Source organism: Pseudophryne corroboree, chromosome 3 (assembly GCF_028390025.1).
Source record: "Pseudophryne corroboree isolate aPseCor3 chromosome 3, aPseCor3.hap2, whole genome shotgun sequence".
In the NCBI taxonomy this organism is placed as follows: domain Eukaryota; kingdom Metazoa; phylum Chordata; class Amphibia; order Anura; family Myobatrachidae; genus Pseudophryne; species Pseudophryne corroboree.
Genome location: NC_086446.1, coordinates 219,904,427 through 219,928,647, shown reverse-complemented (window position 1 = coordinate 219,928,647; position 24,221 = coordinate 219,904,427). Strand labels below are relative to the sequence as shown.

The 24,221-nt window shown below is 41.2% G+C and overlaps 1 protein-coding gene across 3 annotated transcripts in view; it reads right to left on the bottom strand.

Annotated features, from left to right (window-relative positions):
• Nucleotides 1-2,605: 2,605 nt before the first annotated feature.
• Nucleotides 2,606-24,221, bottom strand: part of LDB3 (LIM domain binding 3) — a 256,017-nt gene continuing 234,401 nt past the window's right edge. For all 3 annotated transcript variants that reach the window (XM_063958827.1, XM_063958824.1, XM_063958825.1), the window contains 5 exons: nt 19,509-19,827; nt 15,553-15,733; nt 10,352-10,472; nt 8,933-9,048; nt 2,606-4,703 (listed from right to left, as the gene is read on the bottom strand). In XM_063958827.1, the coding sequence (XP_063814897.1) occupies nt 4,614-4,703; nt 8,933-9,048; nt 10,352-10,472; nt 15,553-15,733; nt 19,509-19,827 (827 nt within the window). In that variant the 3' untranslated portion in view covers nt 2,606-4,613. The remainder of the gene's footprint in view (nt 4,704-8,932; nt 9,049-10,351; nt 10,473-15,552; nt 15,734-19,508; nt 19,828-24,221) is intronic.

The following is a 24,221-nucleotide window of genomic DNA, read 5'->3' as shown; positions in this document are numbered from 1 at the left end:
ATTTGCTTGCCAGATCATAGTAAAACACACATAATTAAACCTAACTGCCAGACAAGGCAATTAATAAAGTGTAAACTAAATAAAAGCACTAAGAGTGAAAAATACAGATTTCCCCAAAATAGGTGAAGAAAACCGAGCCATGCTCTCCAAACTAGTATTTCACATCAAGGCTATATGATGTATACAGAGTAAAGAAAACACAAGAAATATGCAAAATAATGACTGTTTGTCAAATAGCAGAAGCAGAAACACTTATATTTTTGCAAGTTATATTTAAATCAAGGGCTCTAAATAATGTGCACCCTTTTATTTTGAGAAGCATTCTATGCTATAAACAATCCGCTATAATGATAATTCAAATCCCAAAATCTATATGCTTGATAGTAATAAAACAGTAGCATAACGCTAAGGCTGCTTTGAATGATAGCCCTTTGACAGCTAGAAATGTTCACATGTTCCTAGTGCTAAATCACTCCCATGGTGATAAGATGAAATGAAGTGGCAATACTTCTCTCCTCTCACATTTGTGCAGGTACTTTGTAACACTGGGGCAGATGTATTAAGCCTGGAAAAGTGATAAAGCAGTGATAAGTGCAAGGTGATTACGCACCAGCCAATCAGCTCCTAACTGTAAATTTACATATTGGAGCTGATTGGCTGGCACATTATCACCTTGCACTTATCACTGCTTTATCACTTCTCCAGGCTTATCACTGCTTTATCACTTCTCCACTTCTCTCAATACATCTGTAAGTTGCCTATAACTTATTTTCTGAGCTTGTATACTGAGCTGTCAGCATGGGAGGGAGTTGGTGCTTTACAGCTAATACTTTTCTAGCTGGCAAAGTGCACTTGTTCAAAGCGCCTCTGTGACACAAATGCATTTGTGCGCATGCGTGATACAAATAGTGCATTCACAAAACCAGAAATTCCTCTGGTTGTTATATATTACAATATGAAAAATGTAGCCATTAATGAGAATCATAGTTTTACATCTCAGGCATCAATGACCAGTTTCTACCTGTGCTCCCATCAAAAAAGATCAAAAGCTCACATTCCATTTGTTCACAAATATAGGAAATGTGTAAATATACCACCATTATTTTCCTACTAATATATAGAAATTATTTTTCTATTCACTAATGCTAAAATGCAAATAAGTGTAATTAGAACAGCCAAATTACATTTTTGTTAACGTAATTAACATCATAGCACAACCCTCATGTTGGTTTAAATAAAATAAAACCCCATGTGATAAAAAGAAACTGAATGTTTTGGTCTAAATTTGGTCTAACCTTCCTGTGACATTTTAAATGGGATCAACATTGATTGTTTCATTAATGGAAAGTTTGCCTAAGTGTATCTGTGGTATGTCCACACTTTTATATTTGAAATAATCTCACCAATAAAAATAACTTTTGATAATATCTTTACAGTGATACATAAGCTATATATAATAATATAATTTCTAGTATCTGACAGCATGATCATGATGATGCATTTATCATAGCATGATAAAATGTAAAACAATGGAATTTCTGTCCCAGAAATAAATATTCAAGAAGCAACCGGCTGAACTTGATGGGACACCTATAAAGATCAGAGACAACAAATCCATCATGATGTATGTATGTATGTATGTATGTATATCTATTAAATCTATATGCAGAACATCTGGCAATTAGCCATACATCGCTACTACAAAAGTGGTACACCTTACATTAGTATGATCACCTATATAACCATGAAATCCACTTATTTTATCAAATGTGATGTTTTGTTTAGGCACTGCAATGCTACTTCATTCAGTACAAATATATTGTTTTCATTTTAAATACCCATCACAACATTTCTCACACAAAGGGGGAGATGTATCAAACCACAGAGAGAGATGAAGTGGAGAGAGAAAAAGTACCAGCCAATCAGATTCTAACTGCCATGTTAGAGGCTGTTTTAAAAAAAATGATAATTAGCAGCTGATTGGTTGGCACTTTATCTACACTTTGGGGTCTATTTACTAAGCTTTGGATGGAGATAAAGTGAATAGAGATAAAGTACCAGCCAACCAGCTCCTAAATGTCATTTTTCAAACACAGGCTGTGACATGACAGGAGCGAATTAGCTGGGACTTTATCTAAGTCCACTTTATTTCCATCCAAGGCTTAGTAAATAGACCCTTTGTCTCTCTCCGAGATTTAATACATTTCCCTCCATAACCTTTTTTCTAGTAAATCTTAACACTTTTTTTTTTGGTCTACACCTTTTATATAACCTCATTATTTATAGCTTTCTATATAGAAATACCCCCTCACTTCAAGACACCATGGGTGGTATTCAAATGATATATCATGCCCAATCTCCTTTCTAAAGTGTTCCCCGTTATCGCGCATATCACGCCCATAGTAATCAGATTTTGCTGTGGAACGGGTTGGGTGCTGAAATTATTATACCACGCCCATCATCATAAACAGAACTGGTGTGGAAGGGGGTGAAAAGAATTGAATACCGCCCCATGTATGCAATATACAGTTGCTATTCCCTAGCTGGATGAGCCCCCAACAACTTTCTTTGATCAGACCTAATCTAAAATGGGAGATTAGTCACATGCACTTAACAGTCCGGAAAAATTATGTCATATAGTAAAAATCAGAAACACTGTTTTTCATATATCTATGGCTGCATCACTAACTAAACAATAGTTTGTACAGCTAACCAAGCAAAGTACGTTTCATGGAGGTCATTCCGAGTTGTTCGCTCGCAAGGCGATTTTAGCAGAGTTGCTCACGCTAAGCCGCCGCCTACTGGGAGTGAATCTTAGCGTCTTAAAATTGCGAACGAAGTAATCGCAATATTGCGATTACACACCTCGTAGCAGTTTCTGAGTAGCTTCAGACTTACTCGGCATCTGCGATCAGTTCAGTGCTTGTCGTTCCTGGTTTGACGTCACAAACACACCCAGCGTTCGCCCAGACACTCCTCCGTTTCTCCGGTCACTCCTGCGTTTTTTCCGGAAACGGTAGCGTTTTTTCCCACACGCCCATAAAACGGCCTGTTTCCGCCCAGTAACACCCATTTCCTGTCAATCACATTACGATCGCGAGACCGATGAAAAAGCCGTGAGTAAAATTACTAAGTGCATAGCTAATTTACTTGGCGCAGTCGCAGTGCGGACATTGCGCATGCGCATTAAGCGGAAAATCGCTGCGATGCGAAGATTTTTAACGAGCGAACAACTCGGAATGAGGGCCCATGTTCACTATTGGCCAGGATGGAAATACCTCTATCAGAGGTGTCACTGAAGACAGGATGAGAGCATAAGGTGGCTGGTAGTAATTTGCTCACAGTGATATATGTTATGTTGTTAACCAATATCATTTTTTTTAATATGAATGACCTACTGTGAAGCAATCATCTGGGCAAAAGTTGATAAACACGGAATGGTTAGCAGATCACATTCTTCAAACAAGGAATATTGAAAACGAACAAGCTTGGTATACTACATGACAGTGACTTTCAAAAATTCTTTAAATTTGTGTGAACTCTATCTGAAATAGTCTAAACCATTTTTAGAGATGTGGGAGGATATATCATGAATCTACATGGGGGAAGGGGGGGACTACACTATTCTGGCAAAACAAATTCTGCATTTCCCAATTCCCTGTATGCTTAGAAAGGTGCAGAGGGACCATGATATAAACAGTGGAGCAGCACTTCCTTTTTTGGCGAAGATGCACTTCATTTATTTTAAAACATTATCCACGGCGGCTCTAAAAATACCATACATCTGGTTGCTTGGCACTCTGCTTATTTTTCTGCTAGGGCTGCAGCTCTGCGTTCAATCTTCTGTGAGCACTGTCAGAGAACAATAACCTCTCCAAATATTTGTGCAAGGCTGCTTCAAACTCAAATGCTGAGCGTTTAATAAACCCCTTTGGCGTCAAAGAAGTAACTTTTCTATATATTGGTCAGAAGCTATATACAAGGGCCTTGTAATGTTTTAATAACAGCATTTTAACACACGTTAAATAATTGCTGTCACTTTTGGACCCCACACCTTGAGAAGGAGAGCTGATGCTACAGAGGACGAACGTAAAAGTGTTCTCATATAAACCATGAGCATGTAAACAGTATCACTAGATTAAATTGTGGCCTAGACTCAGTCTTGTGTTTGGCGCTCAATATAATCAATGTTAGAACCTTGTATAATTTCAGTAACATTTTCTACTTGTCATTAAAAGCTAAACTTCCTGTTGAGCTAATGAATTAGCAATGGACTATTAAATTGCAAGGATGTCACCCCCACAATGTGGAATATACCCATCTGTGTAAGGTCTTGGTGCATAATTAAGGTAATGCTCTTGCCTAACAAAAACATCTCATTATAGACACAAAGTTACAATTTTACAGTGGTAACTTGTTCTCTTTGTATGCACTTTGCACTGATTTCTATATAAACTGATTTAATTGCACTGTGGTGTTCTTTGCATGGATACATAAAATAAGTGATTTAGTTGCACTGTGTTTTGCAACAAGTTAACAATAAGCAATGGATGTGATTATATATATATATTTTTTTAATTGCTTGTCTCCAGCTTCGGATCCATTGACGCTCTTTAAACGTTGATGGCGTGGGCATGTTTCTTGCACAGAGGCTTATCCTTTTTGGAGTAAAAAGGTTGGCCCTCCAAATTCACATGACAAACCTGGAAACCAAAACAATTATGTATTTTATTATTTGCACAATATAGGAGGATATTATCAGCTCTGTATGCAGTCAGACTTAAATTCTCTTCATGGCAAGAACCTCCTCCAAGTCACTGGGAAGGGGAGGGGGGTTCTGCGCCATCATTAAGTCTCTGGGCGCTTCCTTCATCATCACTGCTGAAACCAAGGTCTCTGTTACTCCTCAAGGAAGGCACCAGAGCAAGTACTTGCGTGTCCAAGCCATAGGAGTTCTGGAGTACTTGTATATATATATATATATATATATATACACTGCTCAAAAGGGAACACTTAAACAACACATCCTAGATCTGAATGAATGAAATATTCTTATTAAATACTTTGTTCTTTACACAGTTGAATGTGCTGACAACAAAATCACACAAAAATTATTAATGGAAATCAAATTTATTAACCCATTGAGGTCTGGATTTGGAGTCACACTCAAAATTAAAGTGGAAAAACACACTACAGGCTGATCCAACTTTGATGTAATGTCCTTAAAACAAGTCAAAATGAGGCTCAGTAGTGTGTGTGGCCTCCACGTGCCTGTATGATCTCACTTCAACGCCTGGGCATGCTCCTGATGAGGTGGCGGATGGTCTCCTGAGGGATCTCCTCCCAGACCTGGACTAAAGAATCCGCCAACTCCTGGACAGTCTGTGGTGCAACGTGGCATTGGTGGATGGAGCGAGACATGATGTCCCAGATGTGCTCAATTGGATTCAGGTCTGGGGAACGGGCAGGCCAGTCCATAGCATCAATGCCTTCGTCTTGCAGGAACTGCTGACACACTCCAGCCACATGAGGTATAGCATTGTCTTGCATTAGGTGGAACCCAGGGCCAACCGCACAAGCATATGGTCTCACAAGGGGTCTGAGGATCTCATCTCAGTACCTAATGGCAGTCAGGCTACCTCTGGCGAGCACATGGAGGGCTGTGCGGCCCCCCAAAGAAATGCCACCCCACACCATTACTGACCCACTGCCAAACCGGTCATGCTGGAGGATGTTGCAGGCAGCAGAACGTTCTCCTTGGCGTCTCCAGACTCTGTCACGTCTGTCACATGTGCTCAGTGAGAACCTGCTTTCATCTGTGAAGAGCACAGGGCGCCAGTGGCGAATTTGCCAATCTTGGTGTTCTCTGGCAAATGCCAAACTTCCTGCACGGTGTTGGGCTGTAAGCACAACCCCCACCTGTGGACGTCGGGCCCTCATACCACCCTCATGGAGTCTGTTTCTTATCGGTTGAGTAGACACATGCACATTTGTGGCTTGCTGGAGGTCATTTTGCAGGGCTCTGGCAGTGCTCCTCCTGTTCCTCCTTGCACAAAGGCGGAGGTAGTGGTCCTGCTGCTGGGTTGTTGCCCTCCTACGGCCTCCTCCACGTCTCCTGATGTACTGGCTTATCTCCTGGTAGCGCCTCCATGCTCTGGACACTACGCTGACAGACACAGCAAACCTTCTTGCCACAGCTCGCATTAATGTGTCATCCTGGATGAGCTGCACTACCTGAGCCACTTGTGTGGGTTGTAGACTCCATCTCATGCTACCACTAGAGTGAAAGCACCGCCAGCTTTCAAAAGTGACCAAAACATCAGTCAGAAAGCATAGGAGCTGAGAAGTGGTTTGTGGTCACCACCTGCAGAACAACTCCTTTATTGGGGGTGTCTTGCTAATTGCCTATAATTTCCACCTGTTGTCTATTCCATTTGCACAACAGCATGTGAAATTGATTGTCAATCAGTGTTGCTTCCTAAGTGGACAGTTTGATTTCACAGAAGTGTGATTGACTTGGAGTTACATTGTGTTGTTTAAGTGTTCCCTTTATTTTTTTGAGCAGTGTATATATATATATATATATATACATTTATTTTTTGTGAACAAATGACATGGGGTTTCCACGTAAGTGAATAACCAGCACTTCGCTTTCAAGCCAAGGCTGGTAATGTAAGAACCAGGTCCTTGTCCACCTGGTTTTGCATTTAATATAATTGTTGTTTTAAATCTTGTGAGCAAACCACTGGCAATTTTGGGCTTGGGAATGCCTAGTTTTATTAAATATACCTCTTTTGGTAATCAGTACTTCTGTCCTGTTATTGCTCCATCATTTTGCACATAGTGCACAATGAATGTTTATATATGCACAAGTATAAATTGATGTAAAAAAAAAAAGGCCAAATATTTGTTCCATGAATGATTGCGCCTAGATGGGAGAGGTGTAGGTACAAAGGGGCGGACCTACCAAGGAGGTGTCCACATGGCGGTCTAGCATCTACAGGGAGTCTGATATTAACATTAAAGCATGGCCCTGTGCCTCCAATAGTACCTACAAGGTATGCCTTCTACTGTACCTAGGCACATAATTTGTCATGACAGCTCTGCTTGGTAAATTAAATCGGCTCCAATGTCTCATTATTTGTAAGAATTATATTACAAAGAAAGAAATGAGCAGTATAAATATTTAAATATATTGTATGGGATAAGATAATTATAATATGAGGCTGTGATTAGTGACAGTGATAGTTTTTCTTTAACTTGTGCAATATTTTTACCACCAACTATAAAATAGCAAATATTGTATGCATCATCTGTATAGAAGAACTATAGACTTGCTTGATGGTGAGTGCTCATATGTGTATGGACAGACATCTAAACATATGCAGATGGACTGTGTCATGTCACGCCTGCTCTGACTATATGATATACAGGTTGAGTATCCCAAATCCAAAATGCTTGGGACCAGAAGTATTTTGGATATCAAATTTTTCCGTATTTTGGAATAATTGGAAACCATAATGAGATATCATGGCGATGAGACCGAAGTCTAAACACAGAATTCATTTATGTTCCATATACACCTTATACACACAGCCTGAAGGTCATTTAGTACAATATTCTTAATAACTTTGTGTATTAAACAAAGTTTGTGTACATTGAGCCATCAGAAAACAAAGGTTTTACTATGTCAGTCTCACTTAAAAAATTCAATATTTAGGAATATTTGGATATGGGATACTCAACCGGTACCAGGATGGGGCACAATATTACATTTAATAAAACTGTACTTTAAAAAAAAACATATTTGTACAGTGGAGGAATCATAAAGACGTGCATTAAAGTACTGTATTTTTTGTTAGAACTAGGCACAGTTTCTAAGCTTTGCACTCTGAAAGTGTAATGTCATGAAAACTCCATTCTATAAGGGATGTATTTTAACTCTGCTGTTTAGTGCAACCACACTAAATATACTGTAGGCAAGGGCATAGCTACCATAAGTGCAGGGAGTGCAGCTGCTATGGGGCCCAGAGCTGAGTGGGGCCACCTTCCCTGTTAAAGTTCCATTAGTTATATATATTTCTCTCCATTGGGTGGTATATAGGGGCTCTTACAATCTTTTGCCTTGGGGACTGCAATTAAACTAGGTATGCCCCCAGTCCTACTCATTGTAATATGGTATGAAAAGAACTGGAGGACATTATAATGTTACATAATATAAATTGGGACATTGTCATGTGGAATTGGGAACATGTGTACTGGGAACACTGTATGTCATAATGTGAATTAGGGGGTATTGTGTTTCATTATGTGTACTGGCAGCCATAAATTGTGATATAATGTAAACTAGGGCACTGCCATGGTTCTTGAAATGATCTAAGACACTACTATGGTTCAGAACGTGAACCAGGGTACTATTATGGGACATAAAAGTAACAACAGTTGGGGAGAGGTGTGTCTAGAAGTATTGGGACAGGGGCCCCTCCAAAATGTTGCTGTGGGGCCCACACAGTTCTGGCTATGCCCCTGACTGTAGGTCTCAAATAAAATATTTTTTAACACTGTCGTTATCAGAACCGACAGCAGGTTGGCGGAACAATAATGTTAGATGAGAAATGCCACATAGCTAAGGGAACATTCTATGTCTAGTCATGTGTCACAAATGTGCTACAGACAGAGATTGTTGAATAAAAGGATAGCTCAGACATGGGGGTATAATAACGTAGCAGCTTTTGCAAGCTGCTGATTATTGGCAGGTTTCAACTTAAAATTTAAAGTACCACTAATATAAGGGCAATGCCTGGCATGTTTTGTACTTAATATCAATGCTACTTTATACTTTGATAAGTGTGCAGCTTGCAGAAAAAGCTGTTTCAGAAATATACCCCATGATGTGTTCATAATGAAATTACAGGTGTATGGGAATACTTACAGCACAGATGAAGCAGGTGTCATGCCAGGTGTGGCCAAGAGCCTCAATGAACTTGTCTCCAGCCTCAACAGGAAAATCACATCCATGGCATTTTGTACTAAACAGGGCAATGTAATCTGCAAATCACAAAGCTTATCTTAAAAAACAATCCATATGTGATTGATCCATATGTGATTGATGTATAACATTACATTTTATAGATTTTTTTGTATTCAACAGAGTGTTTTATTTAAAATGTTTACAGGCACGGTGGAACTAGTTTTTATATAATGTTCAATTAAGTTTCATTCATGGTAGTTGACCAATGGGCTGTAATTAGACAATCTGTGCATTTCTGACCCTAAATATGCATTTGAAGTAAAAATAAAGCATCAAATAGTATCACGTTTTTTTTTAACTCTGTATAAAGCAGGAGTGGTCATTCCAGCTAGTATCATGAAAGATCTTTGGGCAGATTTATCAACCAATAGTTTCTGTCATTTTACAGTTTGAAATGAGATTTAGAGGCTGATTGGCACGTTATCTCATTCTTCTTAATTTCTCTCCAAGCTTTGATAAATTTCCTATTAATTTACTTATACCATGGATTTTCTCCCCATTAGAATATTATTACTTGGGCTAATTTACTTGATAGGAGCATTCATACGTCTGTTTTCAGACATCACACAAAGAGCGTTTTCACTAGTGACAATAAATCATAGAAATAACAACTGGAGGGTCTCCTCTTTTTCACAAAGGACTTCACATCTAAGTGGCTTGAGGTAGCAAACATTCCGATTTATTACTGTACTGTTGCTTTGCTTCACATACTTATCCTCACCCTCTCAAAATACTTGACAAAATAAAATAAGAGTAATTTTTTACTAAGCGTATTAAGGAAATATCATGAGTATAAATGTTTAAATGGTATTTTTAATTTAGTTCATTTTGTTATTTTTGATGATTTTATACCACAGGTTTTATGTTTCAACTGGACTTTCACAAACAGCATTCCTTAACTGCCACCTGGTTTTGGACAGAAGGGGAAGGGGGCGTCATTAGCCCAGTATGGGACCTTCTCCTCTAGTATGTTTCTGTCAGGCAGCCAGTGAGAGCTTTGAGCAGGGCCTCCCTCCAGCTCATACTGTGCAGCTGCTGTATTGGTAAAATAACAGACAGTCCGCTCCTTTAGCTATAGCCTTCCTCTGGGCTGTTCAGGAAAGGATTTTACTTTACTTTCAAATTCTCAATTATGTGTATATATATATATATATATATATATATATATCTATCTCATATCTCACTTATAATAAAAAAACATGTTCTTATTGAATAGATTAAAACCATAAACCAAACCTATTTGTTTTTTCATTTATAGATTACTAACTGATAACATTTAATGAACCATGAGGGCTTTCAAATGGCCTTTGTCAACACTACCTTTCTCACAGTACGGCTCTCCATCCTCCATATGGAAGAGACTATTGCCAAATGGTTTCCTACAGGCAGCACAGACAAAGCAGGTAGTGTGCCAAGTCTGTCTTAGGGCATGCATCACTTCCTGTAATGAGAGAATTAGCAGAGATTGGTCTCAATCACAACCGGCTGAAAAAACATATTGGGGCGGAATGTAATCGGTCCAAGCTGGCCAGAGGTGCGGGTTGCTGGCCAAATTATAACTTTTTTTTTAAGCGTCGATTATTTACAAGGCAAACCCATGCCTACTTGATTGCTGCTTTAAAAAAAAGTCAGAGTTCGTCCGGCAACCTGCAGCTTCAGCCAATTCGGACAGCATTACATCCCGCCCATCACATGACAATTTCCATTTATAACACTGCCACATGCTTCTCTTTGCGTGTTCCCAAAATAACATTTAAAACTATAATGTCTATTGTCTTGGTACTGGGAGAAATTGAGGTTGGAGACTCTGGTATTATAGTAATAACCAGTGTCGGACTGGGGCATGATGGGCCCACCAGGGGAATGCAGTGATAGGGGCCCATACTTAGGGGTGTGGTCAGCCTACAAAGGGGGTGTGGCCAGCCACCACAGAGGCTTGAAAAACACAATAGTTTAGTGCAGTGTAATGCAACATATCTCCCATGTATAATACAAGTGCACAGTCTTGAACTTGATCCCTAGAGGAAGGATTGGGCCCTCAGGCAGTGGGGCCTACCAGTGGTTTCCCTGGTACCCCTGTGGGCCAGTCCGACCCTGGTAATAACATGCCTAAAAGTGCCCCATAGACAGCATATCTGAAAGTTCTGGGCATACAACTGGATGTTCAGCCACCGGCTGAATAGACTGAGATAGACTGATTTCTGATCACAAATGCAAATGGAAAATTTTTAAATGCAGCCCATAGGCAGATATGAATTTGGGTATTTTTGCCTATCTTCATAAAAATTGGGCAGAATTAACTTTGTATCCATAGCTAAAAGTCTGTTTAATTTATCTCCCAAGTTTTGTTGTTCAGTTGCTTCCATGTAACAATGCTTAGATTTTTTTTTTTAAATAACAATTTTCATTTTAAACCTTCTAAAGAAACTTTTTGAAAAGGTTGATTTTGCAGCTACACAATGCTTTTAATATATTGACAATTGAATGGTTTAAATTAACTTTACAATTTGTTTTCAAAAGTATTTTGTACATTAAAAGAGACCAGTAAATTACATTTACAGATACAAACCACAAAAGTAAAGCACAGATTAGTGTTAACCGACATTCCTCTGCAGCTCTGTAAGAAGTAATGTATTATATCCTCAATACATTATAGGCAATCAGGTTCTGAATGGCCCACTTAGAATGACATTCAGTTTAATTAACAGGGAATTGTCAGGGACAGTGTGAAGAATGGTCAGTATCCAATGATGGGGAATGCTAAATCAGGATTACATTTTGCTCTCCAGTATAACCTAGCAGGGGCAGAACAGTGCCACTCACCAGGCCTAATATCAAAATGTAGGTACAGGCTCAGGAATGTTACTGTACTTTAGCTTCTCATGCCCCTTGCTCTTGAAAAGAGCAGAGAGTGAGCCTCTTCTTAACGTCCATTGGACAAGTGTACAGAGATGTTGTGGAGTGCTACAGTTTACCGTTGCCTGGGGTGTTCATTGCAGGGCCCCCTGTACCCATGGGTTTATAACACTGTAGCCTAGACATGATAAAAGCTTGCATACACTCTGCTATAGAAGTAACAAAAAAACTAGATACAGTACCGGCAGTTTTTTTTTTTTTTGGGGGGGGAGGGGGTAATAAGACATGAATGAGCCCTGTTGCAAACATTGGCCAGAACCACAGGTTCCAAAAGTGCCATCACTTCTCTTGATGATTAAAAGAGAAGTGATGGCACTTTTGCCATCATGCACAGTGAAGCCGTGTTACTTTATATACTAGGTTTATGCTTTACCTTCCCTATTCACCTTTTCAAGCAGGGCCATATTATCTATAAGGCTGAATAGGCTTAAGCCTAGGGGCCGCGCAGGGACTAGGGTCCGATCAATTTCATGCTGAGGCACTGTTACCTGCACCCTAGCTCCAATGGTTAAAGGCACTTTGCAACTCTGATCTGTAGCAAGACCCACTCTTATACCCCTTTTCCACCAGCCAGCATACAACACGGGTTATATTGCACATGAACGCGCATAACCCGTGTGGCTGACCCGGTATTCCAACTCGGGTAGCTTGCAGGTTTGAACACGGGTTCAACCCGGTAAGCTGTGCAGTGTAAACGGAAGTGACACGGCTCCCATTCACACTGTATGGGAGGGCGGCGCTGAGAGATCATGTGATCTCCCAGCGCCGCCCCCGCTGCGTCACCGGCAACGTCACCAACTCAGCAATATGCTGGGTCGGAAACGGCAGATGGAAAGGGGGCTGACACGGGTCGCAGCCGGGTAGCACCCGTGTCAGGCTCCTGGCTGCGACCCGCGTAATTAGATGGAAAAGGGGTATTTGTCAGCTGAGGTTTGTTTGAGACAGTGTGTGTGTGTGTGTGTGTGTGTGTGTGTGTGTGTGTGTCGGGGGGTGGGGGGGGGTAGACCAATAGAGCACTAGTGCTATTTCAAAAAAGAAAAGGAGGAACAATTGCGCAGTGAGAAGAGGTCACCAGACTTTATTTCAATTGGGTATCGGTGTCCCTGTGAATAGTGGATGTGTAAATGATGCATAAGATCTGCTTTCCATATGGCAGTTATAGCGGGGTGAAAGATAGAAGTGCTGGAGGGGGCCTAAAATAACTGAAAGTCTAGGGGCCCGGTCATTGGTTAATATGGCCCTGCCTACAGGCATAAGCAGATGCATGTCAGCAATATGCAAAACTTGAAGTATAGACGTCTGCGTTTGCTGTCCTAATAAATTATTAAAACAGTAGGTGTTCTTTACCACATTAAACTCTGCATATTATGTGGTTATATAAGAAGCACTAATTAGGTTTACACCCTATAATCTGTAGAAACTGTAGTTAGACTGAACATTGTATACATACAGGGGCTGGCAAAAGCAATGTTAGAACCCTAGGCAGGGCTTAGACATTCTCAGCTTTTTGGAGGCAGCATGCACCCACAGCTGGGGATAGTGCCCCAATCCCCCAGTGCTCCTTATCCAAAGCAGATATGAAGGAGGGAGGGGCACCATCTTGTCCTCCATCCAATCTGGGGTGAAGTGCTGAGGTGTTAACATTGATCTTGTGTAAGAGACAGGTACAAATGGTGAGATTTAAAGGAGTCCGAGATCGACAGAGGTGAGGGAGTCTGAGATCGACGGATGTTTTATTAAAGGGGCAATCACTTACAAGGCATGGTTTTGCCTTGTAAGTTATTTCCCCTTTAAAAAAACTTTGGAGATTCGCCGACATACCGCATCTCTGGCGATCTTAGACTCCATTACATCCCGCCAAAAACATTCATTCTTTTGTGATTATCAATCCTGACAAACATTTACCAACGTAGTGGATCACCATTCTAAAAAATACCCCATATCTTGTGACAATATCAAAGCTAAATTATGAGTGCTCAAACCATGTTGTAAGTGACAAATGGTATTCGGATGTTAGATAGACTCTAGACAGATAGTAGGTCGAAACCAGATGGTCGATAGGCAGTAGGTCAACAGCGTCAAAAGGTCAACAGGTTCAAAAGGGTGACATGAAAATGGTCTAAACGGAAATGGTCAACACAAGGTTAAAATAACAAAAAAATAAGTTTCAACCTTTTTGGTGTTGACCATTTTCATGTCGACCTGTTGACACTGTAAAACACCATTTGACTCTGTCGACCTATCACCTATCGATCATCTAGTATCGATTTATTGACTGGCCATCTATGTAGTATCTATCCTTCAATCCACACTCATAACAAATCACATCCTGACTAATTTCAGTATACATAGATTATAAATTTAGAAAAGCATTAGATATTGCTATAAAAGACTCAGTGGCCTCGTTTTCTATAAACAGTCTGTTTCTGGCACCAGCTGCATCAAAGACAGAAATGATAATTCACCTTTGTTTGCCAAACATGATTGCGGCTTTCCTGAATGCTATTTACTCCTAGCTTACTCATGTCTAATCTTATAGATAGAAAGGCATCCATAGAAGAATCATTTCCAAGAAACAGTTCCCAAGTGTTCGTCACTCCTCTTCTAATGTAGCATTGAGTAAAGCGCGATAAGGTCATGCTATTTTTCTGTTGTTCTGCCAGGCTTTTTCTAATCTAGCTAATGTGGTGCATTGTGACCTTGTAATGCACTGTTGGGTCTATTCACAGTTTGGGAGTGTAATCTGGACAGACTGTCTGAAGTGTATGACCTAACATATGGCATTGAGCATTCTTCTGCACTTAACTGAAGGGAGTATTCAAGCACTTTCTTAAAGCTTGAAGCCAGCACAGAATGAGTGTCTGCCTCAGTGGTGGCCACAGTACACGTTTACTCTCATCCTGCAAACTTGTTTTGTTTTGTTTTTTTTGACTGACCTAAGACATGCGCTACTAAGGCATGTAAAGTTGTGGCCCCTTTTTTCCACATGCAGCAGCGTTTATTGGCGTCACCTGTCTGTAGCATCTGCACATATTGTAATACTGAATGGTGCGTCCTTATACGTATCCATTAGTTGCACCGTCACAACTTATGTTTCTCGATCTGACTATGGACTCCTATGCCTGTGGCTGTGCGTCTGCCAACACAGCCGCTTGCATTGACACCCACTGAATGGACCAATGTTGCATGCATTTTTAGCCACCGCCCAGGAACATCCCAGGGACTCCCATCTCTTTTCCACAACATTTCTGATACCTTACGATTGCAACAGTGCCTATGTGCATAAACTCTGTGTAAGGCATGAGCATCTGAGTCTTTAGACATTTTCTCACATGCGCGGCTGCAAAACATCAGTGAACTACGTGAAGATTGGCATTGAGTGTGGCTCTGAATCAGGTCCTAGTAGTGTAAAAACTAATGTACTGTTGTTTTGGAAACCAAAAAAAAAAAAAAAAAAGAGCGATGATTTTGTTCTATTTTTGAAAAATCCATGATATTTTATGTAAAGACACCACTGGTAGTTTCCTAAAGCTGGTTTTTTTGCACTGTTGTCCTTGGCTGGGAGATGCAGTTCTTAATATGTCGGTAAACAGAAAGATACTTACCCCCATGATCTTAGTGTTGCAGCGGGCACAGGTTGGAGCAAAGAACTGCTCATAGCATCGCTCACAGTAAACACTTTTCTGCTCCTCCACAAAGCTCACATCAGCCAGAGAGGTCTTGCAATAGGCACAGTTGAACTCCTCAGGATGCCATGAACGACCCATGGCAACCAAGAACGGTCCTCTGTATATTACATCGAAGACACCAATGTTATTAGACATGCTTATTATTACTATGATAACAACACACTGAAATAATGCCACTTTTTTTTTTAATAAAGGTGAATTATAAGTATTTATTTAGTGCAAGTTGAAATTAATTAATTGAAATAATTATCCAGAGAGCTGCCCAAAATTAGCATATTTAGGGGTCTTTTCATAAAGAAAATAAAAAGCGAATTGAAACTTATCACTATACATTGCATCGGTCCGTAGCAATTCACGTATACTCACCCTTCCGGCAATGCAATGTGGTATCCATGGCTCCAGCGACGCTGTCTCTTCTGGCGGTCCCCTTTTGTGATGTCCAGAGTAGTTCAGGGGGTCCCTCTGTGCATGCACCGCCTGTTAACCTCCCGGAAGGCCGCAGTGGCTGATGGGAGGTCAGGGGGCAAAGCTACCATTGGGTGCAGGACAGAATTAACCAGAGAGCCAGGAAGCATTGAGCTCCCCTATAGTTACAGCAGAGCAGTTCAGGTTACGCCATCTTGAGATGGCGAAAACCGGAACTCCGTGGAGAAGCGGAAAGCTAAGCTTTCCGTTCTTTCACGAATTGCAATCACCATACAAAAGTATGGTGACGTGAGGCGATTCATTCAGACACGGAGCGGCGGTGCCGCTGGAGAATTTCATGGAAACTCGCACTGTGAATTGTGATAAGCAGAGAAAAGCCCTGTTTAACGCAAAGCAGGGCTTTTCTCTGCTTTATGAATAGACTCCTTAATTTCTGTAGCTCCGAATAAGTATGCAGGCCCATCATAAGCAGACTTTTCTTCCATTAGCACACTGCCGGTCTCCTGTGTAATGATTACTGTATGTACTGTATGTGTTATATACCTAATAAGTCTGTGTCCCCTAGTATCATAAGATTGAGGGTCCAATGGACCTTTCCAGCTTGGGTGATACTTTTTTTATGCAGAGCCTCTATTTCTTCTATCTTCTATTGTGAATGTGCCCACTACACATAGGGCTTGATTCACATTTGTAAGCAAAGCAAATTATCAAGCAACTGGGCAAAAACCATGTTGCACTGCAGGCCGGGCTGATGTAACATGAAGAGAGATTTAGATTTGGGAGGGATGTGGTTAAATGGAAATCTAAGTTGCAGTGTAATAATAAAGCAGACCGTAATAACCCTGCACAGAAAAATGATACCCCACCCAAATCTAATTCTCTGCACATGTTACATCTGCCCCACCTGCAGTGCAACATGGTTTTTGCCAGCTGCTTGGTATTTTGCTTTATTTACAAACATGAATCAGACCCATAGGTGCTTCTTATTGTCTTTAGAGCACTGGAGCATTGTTGTTATAAAGGTGTGGAGGAGATGAAGAATCACTCCCCGATGTCAGACCTCTGTTGCTACAGTATATGAACACATGGCAAGCTTATATAGAAGTGTTTATATAGGAATCTTTACACAACTCAGGGATGTTGTATTCTCATTGTCATACTTGCATACTCTGGAGATTCCTTCATTTTGGGGAACTTTGGTAGTCTCCTGGGAGAGTAGGCCTGTGAATTATGTCATCATAGACCACAATAGGTAGATTCTATGTTTTAAATTTAAATACAACAAAACATGAGGTTTTAAACCCACTATTAGTTGTATGGAATGCAGTAATGGGATGCCACCACCAAACACTTTAATTAGGACAAATTCTTTAACTGCCTCATAAAAAAATGTCCTCCCTTAATAGATTCTTACCCCTCCTCCACTGCAAATGTTCCTGGTATCACATACCATGTTGCTGCTGTGAGTCACTGCCAATCAGCTCCAATATGTAAATTAACAGTTAGGAGCTGATTGGCTCGTGCATTTATCACCTTGCACTTATCACTGGTTTATCACTTCCTTATGCTGTCTCCAGGCTTAATACACCTGCCCCAGTGTCATATATGTATCCATGGCCCAAATGTATTAAGCCTTAAAAAGAGATAAAGTGAGATGGATAAATAGAGATAAATGACCAGCCAATCAGCCTCCTAATTGCCAAGTCACAGGCTGTGTTTGAAAAATGACAGTTAGGAGCATAGGTGCCGATTTATATTTTTGCTGGTGGATGCTCGGTGGGAGGTGGCAGTGGGAATGAACGGGCGGCCGTGGCAGTGACTAATGCCCATTACATATTATGCAACACACCGTAATGCCCATTATACACTATGCAACATACAGTAATGCCCATTATACAGTACATTATGCAACACAGCGTAATGCCCATTACACATTCTGCGACACACTGTAATGCCCATTACGCGTTATGCCACACACTATAATGTCAATTACATATTATGCCACACATAGTTATGGCTCTGACACCATTTTATGCCCTACACACAATAGTGCCCCTTACAAATGATGCCACAAAGTAAGGCTTCTAATTGCTTTAAATTACCTGTGCGTTGCCAGGGGATTCATGCGCGTTTCAAGGGTTTTCGTGCGCATTGTCAGGGTCTCCAGCGTGTTGCCAGGGGTTTCATTTTTATAATAATTTTGAAAATGTTATTGATGGGGCCCTCTCACGTGTGTTGCCCCGGGGCCCCCACAGACCATAATCCGGCCCTGGCCACTGCTGCCCTCACAGCCTCCGCAGTGGATTGAGATGCGCTGGGGTCACTGGGGGCTGCGGAAGCACTTCCGTACATTGCAGTGTACAAAAAAAACTTAAAATGCCCAGCACCGGGGAGACAGATGCTAGAGGTCAAATGTGACCTCTAGCGTCTGTCTCTGCCTTGGCAGCGGACATTTTTGGTGGGGTTTTTTTTATATTGCAATTTACGGAAGCGCTTCTGCAGACCCCAGTGCATCTGAAATTGAATCCACTGAGGGGGCTGCGTCAGCTAGCAGTACCTGTACGGGGCAGCGGTTCCGTGGGTGCTCGGGCCCGGAAGCACCCACGAAATTGGCGCCTATGGTTAGGAGCTGATTGGCTGGAAAGTGGAAATATATCTCTCTTTATCTCTCCACTTTATCTCTTGTTAAGGTTTTATTAAAATTTGGGCCCTACTTTCTAAAGAGGTCAGGTGTATTATTTATTACCAGTTATTTATATAGCGCACATATATTCCGCAGCGCTTTACAGAGAATATTTGCCCATTCACATCAGTCCCTGCCCCAGTGGAGCTTACAATCTATGATCCCTATCACATGTACACGTGCACACATTCACGCTAGGCTTAATTTTTTTGGGAGCCAATTAACCTACCAGTATATTTTTGGTTTGTGGGAGGAAACTGGAGTAACCGGAGGAAACCCACGCAAGTACAGAGAGAATATACAAACTCTGCACGTTTAGGGCCATGGTGGGAATCAAACCCATGACCTCAGTGCTGTGAGGCAGTAATGCTAACCATTACACCATCCGTACTGCCAGGTGTAGAAGTTGCTCAAAGTCATCAGTCAGCTACTGTGGCAAGAAGCGATGGGGACTGGGAACTAATTAGCATGGGGTATGGATTAAAGGAGGGGAACTGAATAACAGATAGAGGAGTTGGGGTGGTGGTGTTGGTGGTAGAGAATTAACTTACATGGGAGGATAGCTGAAAATAAATTACATATAGTAGTAGGCAAAGACTGGTGATGGAGAGGCAGTGGCACTCAATGGAAAATTTAAAGCAAACATATTGGAAGGCCAAAAAATAATTTAGAGACCAAAAAATGTTTGGAAGACTGAAACAGAAACCTGTCTGCTATAACTAGTAGGCCAAACATTTTTATACCATTTAGTTGGTACACTTACCGGATGATGTTGTTGCAGTGTCCACACAGAGGTGTTCTGCTGCTTGCTGGGTATCTCTCAGCACGTTGAATCGTTCCCCTTGGTGCTTGGGCTGGTGGATTGCTGGTGGGCTGCGGAGTGTAGCTTGGAGTGGTGATCGGAGCAGGTGGTGGAGGTGCTGCTTTTGGCAAGAGCTGCTTAGTAACAGTGCTGGTAGATTTGCCAGGTGCAAACTTTTGAGAAAAGGCATCATCAGTAATCCATGGAGGACGGTTTGTTGGTTCCTGCTGGGGAGCTGAGTAGGCAGCAGCAGGTGATGGAGCAAAGCCCGGAGAAGGACCTAATAAAATATCATAACAGTAAACCAGAAGCATGCCATTATCAAATCTGATGGAAGAACAGAGTGTAATACACTAGTATGCGATTGCGTGATATGGCGTATTTCCTGTTTCACTGTTTAAGTATTATTATGGTCAGGTGTTTCTTTTGTCTATTTTAAATGAGATTAAATATTATTTGTTTTCCTCATGCTCATTCTTAAGATGCCCTGTCACAGTACCTAGGGGCATATTTATTACAGCATGCGGCCAGAACCCCAAATTTACTTATCTTTATCGCCACATATCGCAGAAATGAGGATTCTTTTTCTGCACAGATGTGTCAAGTTAAATTGCCAGGTCATGGGCTCTGATAGCAGACTGACCTGGCAATCACTAAGATTGCATATGCGATCGCTTTAATTCCACTTATAGAAACCGGGAGGGCCACAGTGCATGCACAGCATTCCACGTGCGGCAATGCAGGAAAAGCCATGATACGCTGGGGATCTTCTGCAGCTCAGGGGCAGAGTTCATTCATAAATAGGTCTCTTAAGCTTGGCAGTGTGCAGTGTGGTCCTATAATGGAAAAACCTTATATATGGAGATTTATCTAGTTCTTGTTTATCCTATTGCTTATCACCTGGTCAGTTTTATTATATGTGTCCTGATCTGACACATATATCAGGTAAAAGGGTGTTTCTTCTTTGTTAATGCTTTGACATATTTTTTAACTAAAAGCCAAAACAGTGAGAGGTATCATAGCAAGTATGCAGGCGTCTCATGTAATGCCATAGAAAGACTTCAGGTGCCCAGACATGTTCCATAGCTCCTACCTTATATCACTGTGACCACAAACTGACTGTAATTCCAGCATAACACAGGTGGATGATACTTTATCACTGCAAGTAGGATACCTTTTTAGATCCTGTTAAGCAGTCTTATATTGCAGATGTTAAAGTCTTAAATTGAAAAAAGCACATCTGTAGCTGAAAAAAATATATTTAATTGCACAGATATTAGCTAAAAACATAGGGGGTCATTCCGAGTTGTTCGCTCGCTGCTATTTTTAGCAGAATTGCTAATAGCCTAAAATCCGGCAGTTCTGCGCATGCGTATGCACCGCAGGGTGCACGCGCTAAGCAATTTTACAGAAAACTGTGCTATTTTACTCACGGGCGAACAAAGCTTTTCAGTCGCTCTGTTGATAGGAGAATGATTGACAGGAAGTGGGTGTTTCTGGCTGGTAACTGAGCGTTTTCTGGGAGTGTGCTAAAAAACGCAGATGTGCCAGCAGAAAACGCAGGATTGGCTGGAGAAACGGGGGAGTGGCTGGCTGGACGCTGGGCGTATTTGTGACATCAAACCAGGAACTAAACGGACTGAGGTGATTGCAATCTAGGAGTAGGTCTGGAGCTAATCAGAAACTGCAAGGAAATACTTAATAGCAGAATTGCTAAACTTTCGTTAGCAATTCTGCTATGCTAAGATACACTCCCAGAGGGCGGCAGCTTTGCGTTTGCATTGCTGCTAAAAGTAGCTAGCGAGCGAACAACTCGGAATGACCACCATGATCTCTTGCTGTCTGCAAATGTAATGTTGGAAGACTGATAATAAAATGTTAAAGAAACTCTAAAAAATAGAATTCAGTTTATTCATGAACACTTTTGTAATTTTTTTTAACCATAAATACTCTTTTGCTCTTCTAACATCTAATACACCAAGTACTTCCCCTCATCTATTTCCTTTACCCCCCAAGTTTACGTACTGCATCTAGTAGAGATGTATGAGGCAAGCAACCAGAATGTGTGCTGCAGTCCCAGCCGCACCGCTGACATTGCACTGTCCATAGGCATTCATCTATTATGAGATAGGGCAGCCGCTCTCAGTTCTAGCATCATGTGTCAGGACTGACTTCTGCTCGTCTAGCTGCTGCTTCTACTATTTAGTAACTGTTATTTATATAGCATACACATATTACACAGCACTTCACAGAGAATATTTAGTCATTCACATCAGTCTCTACCTCAGTGGAGCTTACAATCTATTATCCACACTACATGGGCACCATACACCATAGGTCTTTAACCTGTGGCCCTCCAGCTGCTATGGAAAAATATGGCAGGGCATGCTGGCATGTGTAGTTCCACAGCAGCTGGAGGGCCACAGGTTGAAGATCCATGCTATAAACGCTAGGATTAATTTTTGTCAGAAGACAAGTAACCTACCGGTATGGGTTTTTTTTTTTGGAGTGTAGGAGAAAACTGGAGCCCCCAAAGTTAACCAATGCAGACATGGGCTAGAAGATCATAGTACTCTGGGTATGTAGTGCCAACAAGAGGAGGGTGCTCTATGCAGCCATTGCCCAAAGGGAAGCTTGCCACCAGACATTGTGTCATTGGAGAGTAGCCTACAGTACATTGTCAAGCAGGTATTCTAGACTGCGGCAATAATCGGGGTTGTCATTTTGCTGTGCTTTGTGGTAGCTGCTGCCGGGATGCAGTGAGGACTAATGTCCACTCTCTCTCTCTCTCTCTCTGAGTTCCTAATCTTTCCTACTTTTCCCCATCCTTCTCGATCCTTCCTCTGTCTTATTTTGGAGCTCATCTGTGTTTAGGCCCGGCACTTCCTTCCACTAGAAGATAATACTGCACTGCTGAAATAATACTCTTATCCTGAGAGAGAGCTGTGAGTAATAAAACTACAGCACGCTTTACAGTAATATCACAACATACAGTACATCTGCTCTGCATATATTATGTTGTTTCTACAGAATTACCTGTTTGCCTAGTAGGTGCTGCTGAATGGGCCGTATTTAGTATATGCTCATAGCAGAAAATGTTCAGTCTTTAGATTATGAAATAGATTTAGAGGCAATGTAACCTATCGTGAATGATTGGTGCCTCTAATAATCTTGGGGGATTGAAATTGTAGTACATGGGTTTATGTATTTGTGTATGTTAAATGGCAGTAAGAGCAAGGGCGTAGCTACCATAGGTGCAGGCAGTGCTGCTGCTATGGGGCCCAGAGCTGAGAGGGGCCCACCTTTCCTGTCCAAGTTACATGTGTCATATACATTTTTTCCCATTGAGTGGTACGTAGGGGTCCTTTCAAACTTTTTCCTTGGGGCCTGCAATATATCTAGGTATGCCCCTGGACCTACTCATTGCAGTGTGGTATAAAATGAACTGGAAGGAATTTTAATGTTATATAATATGAACCGGGACACTGTAATAAGGCACAATATGAATGGGCAGCACTATATATCATAATGTGAATTGGGGATACTGTGTAGCATAATGTGTACTGGCAGCTCTGAAATGTGACATAGGGTGATCTTAAGCACTACTGCGATTCATAAAAGAATCTAGGGCACTACTATGAGACATAACATTAAATAAGGCTCTACTGTGGTTCAGAAAATGAACTAGGGCACTAATATAGGGCATAAAATTAACAACTGCTGCAGAGAAGTGTCTCTCTAGAAGCATTGGGATGGGGGCCCCTTCAAAATGTTGCTATGGGCCCACAAAGTTCTGGCTATGCCCCTGAGTAACAGGATTCAGGGTATAAGTACTAATGACACAGAGATAATTTGCAATTAGTGTATTATTATTGTATTATCTGCTAAGAAGTCAGACACTTCCTGCAGTGAGCGACTCTCCACTCTTATCTACCTACCAAAGTAAATACTTTGAATGCAGGTTATTCCTTAACTATGTCTCAGTCCTTAGGACTTTTGTACCCTGTTGATAGTCAAACAGTATATTTAAGTAAGTGTATGTATAAAAGCAATTTCATTATAGAGTCATAAAACAATGTCCAGAAATTACTAGCTCTTAGACCTTTTGACGGATATATATATATATATATATATATACAGGGCCGTCTTTTTGTATGGGCTCAATGGGCTCTTGCCCAAGGGCCCCAGGAGTATAAGGGCCTTATGCTGATAGCTGAGGGTCCCCTCTTTCCAGAGGTACCAGATTTTTGAAAATCGGCCATAGGGAACCTGAGATATCCGACTTCAAAGCAGTGGTCCCCATCCAAGCCTGATAATTACTCTTCCCAGCCAGATATCTCAGGCTCTGTATGACTTAGAGTTTTTATGTGGGTATATTTCAAAAGCTGGGACTCTTCACTTTCGGTGGACACTGGCAGCTTGTCTCTACTATGCCCAGAACCAGAGATATCAGCCTTCAAGTAGCTGGTCCCTGCTCAAGCTCCACACGCCTAATATGCAGTTTTATATATTCGTTGGTGGATTGCTCTGGCTCCTGAACTCTAATCCCCAAGTCCCCAGTACCTACTGACAGGTGAGACACTCTAATTTTTTATCCCATTAAAGCTGAGAAATCTTTTTCCAGGAACTTGAGATATCTGCAGTCATGCAAGCTGCTCTCTCAACAGAAAATTA